General features: G+C 32.5%; 1 protein-coding gene across 1 annotated transcript; it reads left to right on the top strand.

Annotated features, from left to right (window-relative positions):
* Positions 1–1,980: 1,980 nt before the first annotated feature.
* On the top strand, positions 1,981–6,857 carry LOC129220041 (transmembrane protein 11, mitochondrial-like). Its single transcript, XM_054854374.1, has 2 exons — positions 1,981–2,100; positions 4,911–6,857. The coding sequence occupies exons 1-2, from the start codon at positions 2,075–2,077 to the stop codon at positions 5,422–5,424; spliced, it is 540 nt and encodes a 179-aa protein (XP_054710349.1). The 5' UTR covers positions 1,981–2,074; the 3' UTR covers positions 5,425–6,857.
* The last annotated feature ends 4,906 nt before the right edge of the window (positions 6,858–11,763 follow it).

The following is an 11,763-nucleotide window of genomic DNA, read 5'->3' as shown; positions in this document are numbered from 1 at the left end:
AATAATTGAAGTTTTCAATACTGTTTTTTTGGGCACTCATCTAGTTCTTTTGTGAAACAAAATAAATTTAATTATTTAAATTGGCCTTACCAAATTATCCTTGGGTACTTTCCGTTTGTTCATGCGAAAACTCCAGGTCAAAATCACCAATGATTTAGCTGTTATTTACATCCACTCGACAAAATGCTGTCCATCTTAAGATAAAAGTAGCCTCACAAAAACGGGACCAGTAATGCATTGCCATGAAAAGAAAAAAGAAGCCAGGAATATAATACCAACATTATAGTGCAACAAGAATAACACACAGTAAAAGAGCTATAAAAACATTATTGAAAAGATATTACATGAAGCAATTAGCATTAAGTATAAAATAAGAACCCATAGCTATTTTAATTGCCTGTTGAGCTGTAGGAGCTCTTAGTATAAAAAATGGCAGTTAATGCAATAAATGTATCATCAAACAGAAAGCTGCATTTATGTTGATTAAAAATACACCAAATCGAGGTCCCAAAAACAACAGAAATCTTCTTTGGTGACTAAATACGGTTCATAAAACCAATCATCGGCAAACTTAGGCTCATTAATGAATTCCGACACATTTTGAGCAATGTAGTTATTTATAACCTTATAAAACAGCTAATATATGCAACGTAGTATTATTTTTTAAAGAGGAAGCAACTTGTAAGAAAATTAGATTAAATTTCTTACATGTCAGTTCGGTGTACTGGTCAACACACAAAACTTATACTCACTTGGATTTCCTTTCATTTTTGTCTTCTTTCCTTTTTTTGGCACTCTCGCCCGCCAAAAACATTGGTGTATTTTAATTTGTTCAAATGAAGAAAACTTCGCCCCTACTTCAAAAATCATTTCTCCATAATTACAATAATTAGATCATTAAAATCAGGGTTGGCAAGGTTTTGGACACTACGGTAAAAACCACGGTAAAAACCCTGGTTTTTACCGTCCTGTCCAAAACCCTTGTGTCCAAAACTGTCTAAAAGTGTCCAAAACTATGTTTTTAGAAAAATTGTATTTTGTGAAAAAACATTAAAAACAGAATAAAATGTATTAAAGTAATGCTTTAGATTGAACATTTATTCAAAAAGAACATTCAACTTATTTGTGCAGCTGATTTTAATCTAGTTACATAGAAGTTGAATTCTTGATTTCAATTTGTATGCATGAGTCTATGTTATTTTTTATTTATTATTTTTTTGATAATAGTAACCAAATTTAAAAGTAATTTTTATTAAAACATTACATAAAAATTAATTGCAAAATCCATTAAAAAAATTAAACTTTTTTTTTCACCTCAATATTTATTGCACATTTAATAGCATTCCTTTGAGTTATAAATAAATGGAACTGAAATTAGTTGTCTTGGTAGTGTTGTGTATTTCTTTTCATAACTCTACTAACTGTTACATAAGGAAGTTTTTATGTACTAGTTACTGGCATTTTTTTAAGTAAAATATTTTTTAAATGAACATTTGGAGAAAAATATTATTGAATACTCATTAATTAAACTTCATTAATATCTATATCTATGTATTACGAATATTGCATCAAAACAAATTGATTATATTACACCCCTTTAGTTTTGGGCAGTTTAAGACAGTTTCGGACACTTTTGGACAGTTTTAGACAGTTTTGGACGGTAAAAACCACCTGTCCTGTCCTAAACCAGTTTTGGACAGTCCAAAACCCAACCCTGATTAAAATACTATCCATATGGGAAAGAATGCTGGGAAAAGCACGAGTGCACGAGGCGCAGCAGTTGCTGCTAAAAAACAACACGAACGTGATCGCCAAATATCGAGAACGTCTGAAACCACGCCAAGTTACTTCAAAGGTTGCTAGAAAAATCGAGGAGTAGCAGACACTTCCTATCGCAAAAGAGAACTCTTATTAAAATTTTGATGAATGAAACCCGAATGTGGCAACATCTTATAACGATTTTTAACCAATAAATTCGCTCCCTTCGTTTCCGATTTCTATTACGTGCTTTTTTGTTGACAAACGATTATTATAGGTAGTGAAAACTAATTTTGTTAACCTTATATCTCTTAAAATGGAAGATTATGATGCCTCAGATAGGTAGTACAGTGTTTCATTTGAAGTGAAGCATTTTTCTTCTAAATTATTTGTTTAAAACTCGCTATTTGTTTTAAATGTTGCTTAAATGTATTCATCCTTTCTGCAGTTGCTGGTGGTTACATTTGCTAGACGTTAATTAAAAATAAAAATATTTCACTTTTAAATGTGTTAATTTGTAAGCTTAAAAGGTAGTAATATATTATTCGTGTTTGGGAAGTATTTATGTTCAGACCGCCGTTACGCGCTTTGGTTTTCGATGCGTTCATTTATTTTTTTCTCAAGTAGTATTGCTGCTGTGTTCGTATATTCGGTGATATAAGCATACGTCTTTTTTTTAATTCTGATATGATCAATTAAACTTTCAAAAAAAAAAAAAAAAAAATTAATTTGAACTTTAACGTCTTGAATTCAAATTATGTTTTCGTAATCACGAGTGTGTGTGTATGTAGGCGGGAGTGTTTGTGGTGGGGGGGGGGGGGGGGTCTGTTTGTGTGTGGGGGAGTATGTTTGTGTGTCGGGGACATGTGTATGTAGGCATGTGTGTTTGTGTGTGTGGGTAGCTGTGTGTTTGTGGGGGGGGAGGGGTATGTTTGTGTGTGGGTAGTTGTGTGTATGTGTAAGTGCAGGCAAGTAAGTGACGCAACCAACGTGGAGATGGTTTTTGCTAGAGGAGCAGCATCGTGACTTGGCCAGCTGACGGTTATGCTGCAGTGGGGGGGAGGGGGGGGGAATCGTAGGAATTCAAAACTGTCATGTGAGAGCAATAAGCAATCGTGATTGCTCAAAAAAAAAAAAAAAAATAAGCAATCATGATTGCTCAAAAAAAGATTAATTTGAATTTTGACATCTTGAATTCAAATTATGTTTTTTGCGATCACATGTGTGTGTATGTGTCTGTGTGCAGGCATGACTGTGTGCGTTTGTGTAGGCGTGTGTGTGTAGGATATGGACGCAACCTGGAGACTGTTTTCGCTTGAGGAGCAGCATCGTGAAGTCGGTCGACGGTGGTGCTGCAGAGGGAGGCAGGGGAAAATAAAATCATAGGAATCAAAACTGTCAAGTGAGAAGAATAAGCAATGTGATTGCTCAAAAAAAATAATGAAGTATTGAAAGGATTTAATATTTCTGATAAAGTATCAGGTTTTATCTAATAAGATTTCGATATATTTACAGCCATAATGTACATTAGGTTGAAATGGGAGTTGTTATTACATTCATTATTCCATAGCATGAAAGTAGATTACATTTTTTTTCTGTTATCATTAAATAATATAAAGTGTACGTTCATAGCTCTATGCTACCCTTTACAGCATATTTGTAAAGTATCACGGGTATTTGTTGATGGTCAAACCTCTTTTATTCCCCTTTTTTCCATTATTTGTCTCATTCTGGAAAGCAGGAAACTATTGAAAAGATACATAGATGTTTATTAATTATTATAATTTTGTAAAACTTTAGTTTTACTCATAGTAATTTTTATCTTAATCTTACTTTTAATCCAAATTAAATTATGTTGTTTTTATAAATTAAATTTTTTGTCACAAAGAAGACTCATTTTTGCTTCAGACTGTTCTTTCTTATTTTTATGTTTTAAATTTAGTTTCATATAGTAAAGATAAAATGATTGAAAATCCCCCCCAGGAAATATGTAATCATGGAACAAAATATTGTTTTTAGGATAACAGCTTTTGAAATGTCAACATAAAAACTTTTCAAAGAACTAAATGCTACTTATAATGGGGCAAAAAATTTATTTTACCATATAATTACGATATCAAAATACGAATTATTCCTATATCCTGCTGTTAGTATATGAAATTAGCCATTTAAAGATTTTCAAACAATATTTTCCTATAGAAATCTCTATGTATGAGGAAATGAAATTATAAGATTTTACTCTTAATTATTTAATTACGAAAAAATTGGGTAGGAATAGGAATTATCTGAGCTGGAGGCGAAAACCTCTTAAGAGAGCCCATCAAACTGGTAGCTAATGTAGAATTAGCACACCAGATAAGTGACAGCATTAATGATGTAGTTCAACTCAAAGATTGATGGCAAAGCATAGTATTGGGCTTCTCTTCGCTCCCTTAAAAGGTTTTCAGCTCCAGCTCAGATAATTCCCATTCTGGGCTGATGAGTGTTAAAAAGCACGAAGTTGCAGTCCTCAGATGGAATAACTGAGCTGGCGGGGTATTTAAAGTATTTCTGCATTAGCCCTGGCTTAGGACAGGAACTTACTACAAATTACTTTATTATTTTCCTAAAATAAAATTGTTTTTCTTACAAAAAGCGTTTGGTTTAAACCAAAAAAAACTAGTTTTTTACCAGCTCTGCTCAAAGTAATTTAATTTAAGAAAACATTTACCCAATAATAAGTAAAAAATAGTTGATTATAAATAATCGATAAACTGGTAGATTGTGATAGATTTTTGCCAATTAATTAGTGCATGCAAAGTTACTATGTTCATTATCTTCAAATAAACTTCCGATAACTATTTATCTGAAGTTTTTCATTTTGACAATCAGGATAATAAACATGATTTGGCCAGGTATCTTGTATAAAATGCAGTCACTTTTACTATTCTCAGTTAAGGTAACAAATTTGTATTATTTTTCTTTGACCAAAGATTTTTTTAAAACAATTATTCATTCTTATGTCTTTCTTAATTAAACCCATTTAAACCTTTCATGGTGCAATCTCAAACCACTTTTTTTTTAAACAGTTCTAACTTTGTGTACTTTTTTATGTTTGCCTCCTATGATCAATATAAGCTGGGTTCTATTCTAATTAATCTTATTTATTTCAGAGACATCTTGACTAGTATGAATCTAGCCATCATCAGAGAAATTTATGATGGAGAAAATGCTCATGAAGTCTTTGAAAATGAGTTGGAGAAAGCTTTGGAAGCCAAGTGTGCTTGCATAGTGATTGAACCAACTAAACTCGGAGAAGAGACAGCCAGATGGATATCGGTAGGGAACTGCCTCCATAAAACAGCCGTCCTATCAGGATTTGGTTCAATACTCTCGAGCATCGTATGGCCCGATAAGATGTATATTAGTTTTCCTCTGAATGGTATTAGCTTTTTCTGCACAGGCTTATATGCCGTCTCTTGGCAAAGCGATCCATGTTGTAAATATCAAGTTGAAGCGGATCCTAGGAATTTAGAAAAATTACCACTCCATACAATTCCTTCCACATCTCCCGTGGTGCTGGTCAGGAAAGATGACACTAGGAGGATTGTTCTACATACTGCCATAACGTTACTCGCAATGGCATTTTGTGCATTTAGAATTTATAAGTCTTTCAAAACAGCATAGTGACTGCTTTTACTTTAGTTTTAGAAAGTTCTTTGTAGTGTTTTGACGTTTTAACAAAATATGTGCATAATGATGTGTTGATGAACTTTTGCGTTAAGATTGGAAACATTTTTGACATGTGAAAACAGAAACCTTTTTTTCCCTTTTTGTACAGAAGTGTGGGTAATATGCAAATGCAATATAAGACTGATTGTATAGAAGTTGATTTTCTACTTCTTTGCATTTTTTGCGGCACTGACATATTAATCAAAAGTAATCCTAATTTTGATTTAAAATATAGTTCAGTGTTAAGGGGGGGGGGGGACACTGCTCAATGTTTTGGAGATTAATTATTAGAAATAAAGAACAAATTAGGTCGAAGATACAAGTTGGATAAGTTGAATAAAAAATTTGCTGTGATACCTAGTTTTTTTCAACTAAAATTGATTCACCTGAGCAGGCTGTTTGAAAGGAATTTTCAATAAAAATTTCAGACTTTCAGCATGAAACCATCCATAAAAAAAACTTATTTGAATAACTTTTGTTTGATGCTTCAAGTTCTGTACTATATAAGTTTTGCATACTTAAATATTTTCACTGCAGTTTCTTTAAATTTTGTTTAAAGTGTTTTTTTTAGAATTCATTTGCAAACTTTAGAATAATATCGCCTTTTTCACAATAATAAAGCAAATTAGCAAAAAAGAAATATAAATTTGTTCCTACCAACTATAACCTTTAGATAGTCGGATCTACGCTGTTTCTAAAAATGATTTTATATGTAATATTCAGCAAAGTTATCTTTCAGGTTTTTTCATGTCTGCAGATTTTTTTAGTGTTGTCTTAAGGATCTTTTTCTACTTTAGAACTTCTATTCACAATTTAATAAACAGGCAAAGTTTCAAAAGGCAGATAAATTTCTTTCTGTTTCTTGTAATTTCTTTTTAACGAACAAGCTTTTTTATTGGTAAAATTTTTAATTGGTATATTTGGCTTTTTTATTGGAACGTTTTTTTTATTGGTAAAACTTGTGAACATAAATCTTCATTGTCTTCCTTCTTGAAGTAACTGTATTATAAGAAACTTCTTTTGATAATTGGGTTTTGTAATCCATTTGTAACATTATTCATCATAAATATAGTTGTTTCTTAAACAATTTTTTATAGAAAAATGTGGGTTTGTTTCTTAAGGGCTGGTCTAAATGTTATGCACGCAGGAAGAAAGTGCTGTGCTAAAAAAATTTAACCGTTTTAAAAATGTCTTAAATTATATTTTTAAATAAAACAGTATAGAAGTAAACAGCTTAATAATTGTAGAATTTCAAATATTAATATCTAATTAAAATGTTATCTTTACAATATGCAAAATTATTTTTAATACCATATTGTAAATATATATATATTTAAATTAATCAATAAACTGTAGTGTTGTTGCTGTTGTAAGCAATATGTGTAGAACAAAAATATTTAAATTAATAAAGTATAATGTTTTCGAACTATGACTTCCTGCTGTTAATTATGTTAAGAAATCATATTGTATCTTATGATCTCTACGCGTAATCTGCAATCTTTAGGAGTTTGGATAAAGGTGGCAAATCTTAAACCGGGTATAATCGAAGCTGCAGAAAATAAACCCGCGTAAAATGAGGGTCTACTGTACATAAATGTGGGTATTTTGTGTGAATTGAGTTAGTTCACAGAAAATAGATACCCATTTTGAGTATTTACCCTCAAAAATAAATACCTGGGTATTTTACATCCCTTGTTGTACTACATAGTTCTGATTGAGCTGTACATGAAAACTTGATCTTATAAAACATTTTATCCATAAGCAAGGTGGCGACAGAATCAGGACATCAGGGAAAAGTTGGCGAATTTTATCGATCGGGAGAAACCGTGCAATTTCATAAAAATGACAAACATTCAGCAAAAATGAATTAATGAGAAAGAAAGTGATGACTTGTCTAATAAGTAAGAATGAGGGAATGCAAAGTATGGAAGTTTAAAAACTGTTTGTTGCTTTGTTATTTAAATTAGAAATTGATGCTTACACTAAGCCTAAATTTTCAGAGTTCATGGCAGCCAGTTTGTGACTCAATAACTCCGTAGGTTATAAATGCGTACTTAAAAAATAAATATTTCCGCATTATATAACAAATCTCCATTAGGAAAGTAAAATTTATTCGGAGGCTTTTTTGAATCTGAGATACTAACGAAGATTGAAAACTTGCCAATTTACTTCAGATTTCAAATCACTCTTTTAGCTCTTTTAATGCAAAAAATAACAGCAAAAAGGATTCGGATTGAAAAATTATAACTGTCTGCTCTAATTTAGTTATTGTGTTTGAATTCCTTGATAATGAAATCGTACTTTAAAAATCAAAAATTTCCGAAGTTTTCATTTCTTTCTCTATTTCAGATGCTTGTTTGAACATGAAGAAATGCCCTTAATTTACTTTTTTTTATGTAACATATTGAAGTGTCTTTTAGATAATACTAAATTTTAATCATTGGAATCAGCATATTTTTGTTACTGGAGTAACTTGAACTAAGGTAAATTTAAATTAGTTACGGCTATTTATTGTAAGTATAGAAAGACTTAACCATTTCTTTCATGTTTCATTTTCTCAATGAATGTTTATGAAGTACTTGCTGAAATGTTTCCTTAATTATTGTGAAGTTTATAATAGTTCAGTATGCGTAATTAAATATAACTAGGGGGCTATCGCCCCCTGCTCGCTATCGCTCGCCAACCCCCGGAACTGCTTACGCAGTTCCCTGTGGATCGCTTCGCGATCCATGCTCGCTTCGCTCGCTCGCTGTATGCCAATACATTAGCCTAGCTAAAATTTTCCGTAAAAATTAAAGTTGGTAATTGCATTTAGGTCACCATCCATTTAACCAATATGAAAATTACGTTCATAATGTTAATTTGTCTGCTTTAGCCAGATTTTCGACAGTTTAACTTTGCTGTATGTAAGATGACTGCCTTGGCAATGTGCACAACTTTACCATTATAGATACAAAAGTGTCTGTCATTGCTTTGGAGAGATTGCACTTCTACCTGTTGGTCCGCGGAAGGTATTTTATTTCCCTTCTACCACCCATTGGAAAACCAATGAAGGCATTCCCCTATCCGCCACCTGGGGACGCGCCCTCTAGGGGTTACAGGCTCCCCCGAGGGATGTATTTACATTATTTACACTCTTATATATATTTACATATTTACACTCTTATATATTCTAATCTGAGAAAACTTCCTCATATACACAATTAAAAATGTCCCGTTTGGGAGCCACAACTGACACTGCTTCAAAAGATCTTGTTCTTGATAATGCCACATAGAGCTGGCCATGACTAAAAACAGGCTCAGAGTTGTTATTCTGAATCCTTGCCACGTCACGAACAAAAAATGGTTTAACTAAAAACGCGAAAACTCGCCAAGGCTACTTTGCTTGCACAATACTAAAACTACTATAACCCTAAACAAATTTGGCGAAACCTTTCAGCTGAGAATAAAAGGAATAAAGTAAATTCTTTCTCGGTTATTCATTTTGAACTGAACTGTCGTACTGAAGCAGAGAATAGACGACGCTCAAAGCGCCTACGCGTTCAAAACAACATTGCCGATGAACATGATTGTGGAGCAATGTGTGAAGAATGCGAATTTTGTGGTGCTCTTTATTGGCAGAAAGAGCGTAATACTGCAAATAAATATACTAAATGTTGCCATGACGGAAAGGTGCGGTTACCGGCATTGTGTGACGCACCTGATCTGTTGAAGGAACTGCTGACTGAAAATTCCCCAGCCGCTAAAAATTATCGGCAGCGAATCAGAGAATACAACTCTGGAAATGGCTCGTCTTAAATTGGATTCAAGAACGGTTTCCTGCCTTCTTTGAGCTTTTCTTTGCTGATTAAGGTTGAAATGGGCCACAGCCCGACTCAAACTCATCTCAAAAAAAAAAAAAGTTCGTTGAGTATTCTGTGATTCAAGATTTCAAAACAACGTAGAAGTTTGTTTACATGATTTATCGGCGAAGTGTTGCCAACAGAGGTTTAGAAATTCACCCCTTCATTTGCCGGCACGTAAGAGAATTATATATATAGATTGTAGCACTGAAAGTTGAATTTTCCTCTCGACCCGTGGTGTAGGAAAAAATAACTCGAAAGTTTCTTGAAAACTTAAGAGTTATTTATTTCTGCAAGACTAAAAGAACATACTGAGTTTAAAGATTAAGAAAGAGGACCATCTTGTCTAATTCTCAATAGCATTTGAGTTTGGGCTATGAGTTTGTGGAAATTTGTTTTATCCATGAATAAGTATATTTGACAAAATACATCCATTTATTTAACCGTCCTGCTGCGACGTTCTTTGAAATAAAAGGATTCCTTTGGTAGAGAAACTCGTCTAGTTTAGTTATAGCTTTTCTGTCCAGAATAAAAATTTCCAGTTAAACAACATTTGCCACACAATGAATCTACTTTTCAATGGAAAGCAGATCACTTTTCTTTCTACTATCAATAGCAAAAATGTATATTATAGCATATTGATAAAACTCAAACTATTATCCGTCAGAACAAGTATACATGCGACATACAATAATCCACTTATAACTGCAAGATATTTTCTCCTTCTGCCTGCTACAATCACAAATAGTTTTTTTTTTTTTTTTTTGTCTTATGAATAAAACTTATGAATCTTGAAAGTTATGCTCAATAACAATTTGTTGAAGTACCCATAGCTGTCTTGGAGATATGAAATCATCATCATTTCAACTCAATTAACAACTAGTCGACCCGTGCGGAACTCCACACAGTGCTTCGAATCGTTTCATAAGGCATTTCGCTCTTTACTTTTTTTGATTCTTCTTCATAATGTTCTTTCTTTGAAATTTTTAAACGGAAAAAAGTAAGCGTAAGAGAGGGCATGTTATTTGAAGACATCGGTAACAAAACCTGGTTAAATACAAAGTTCAGATAATTTGATCATTGCTCACTTTTTGGTTGTACGTATTTTCAATGCAAACATAAATATCATTAAAAGTGTGGCTGAGTGACTCGTGAAAAAGCAGTAATTTTGCATGTGAAAAAACTGGTTGTGGCAAATACAGTCCTGCCCATGCGAGCATCTGATGGAAAAAAAAAGAAACATTAAAAAGGTATTTATTGGCACGCATTCGAACTGGCGCCATTATGTTTAACAACACGACACTCCAACAAACCTAGCAATTGCGCCTTCCTTTCCGAATGCTATTCATTGAAAGAATGCGTAGTAAAAAGCAGCAAAAAAACTTTTTGCCGAAAAAAAAAATAAGATCATTCATCTATGTTTTGTCATTAGCCAGAATGATACGATTTAAAATTATTCGTAAAGCATGGAATTTGATTAAAGAATGAGGGAGATCTCACATAGCGATTGAAACAAACATTCTGGAGAAGTAATATATCAGATTGAAAATAACTGTTTTTATTTTTGAATATTGAACTATTTCCCATTGCAGGCTGCTTTAACCGCTCCGGTTTAAATGCCCGCACATGTTTCCATTTTAATCGAACACTTAAAATTCATAACTAAAACCAGTTGAACCGAGTCCGTTTTTTAAGGGTAATTTTTTGAGTGTAGACAAAATGTATTTTTTTTTCAGCTGAAAGCAGAGGAGTAGAAAATGATTTCTTACTAATGAAGTTGATAATAATTTTAATGTTTTATATTGTATTCGAATAAATAATTAAATGTTTACTGGGTGAAACTCGTAGTTTCAATTTGGCGTAGTATTTTTTTCATTTGTACAAAAGTTCAAACACTGCTATTAGAAAAATCTACATTTCAGCATACAATGAAAATGGTTTTCTGCACAAAAAGGATTCCCTTGAGGTAAATCTAATACTTTTTTTTATCCTTACATTATGCTTAGTCGTTTCTGGTTTGGACGAAGTCAAAGCTTTAAAAAAGAGGAAGAACCCCCTTCGATTAACAGTGAACTTATCTGAATGATAACTGTAGCCTGCATAAAGGAGTCGAAACACCAAGTAGCATTCCCACTGCATTTATTTTATTATGTGTGTTATCTATCGTATTTTATGAGTACATGATATGCGTAATATTAATGTAAATTTGCTATTATATCGGACAGCCCGATCTTGCCCGAAGTTCAGATAGTTTATAGCTGAACGCTCTACCGAAAAAACTTATTAATTTAACAGAACAATTAAGTTCAGTGCTTTCAAACTTTATTTTAAAAAAAACCACATACACAGGTTAATTTTAATTTTTTTTCCTTGCCAAAAAGAACGCAAACAATTGGAAAATTGTATTCGAACTTTGCTTTAAAAAAAATTGCATAAGAACTACAGGCTGCAT

The sequence above is a fragment of the Uloborus diversus genome, chromosome 4, assembly GCF_026930045.1.
Source record: "Uloborus diversus isolate 005 chromosome 4, Udiv.v.3.1, whole genome shotgun sequence".
Classification (NCBI taxonomy): domain Eukaryota; kingdom Metazoa; phylum Arthropoda; class Arachnida; order Araneae; family Uloboridae; genus Uloborus; species Uloborus diversus.
This window is presented reverse-complemented; position numbering and strand designations above follow the sequence as displayed.

Coding starts and splice junctions, on each gene's coding strand:
- LOC129220041 (XM_054854374.1), top strand. CDS start 2,075: ATGGAAGATTATGATGCCTCAGATAG. Junction 2,101..4,910: donor GATTATGATGCCTCAGATAG/GTAGTACAGTGT, acceptor TATTTATTTCAG/AGACATCTTGACTAGTATGA.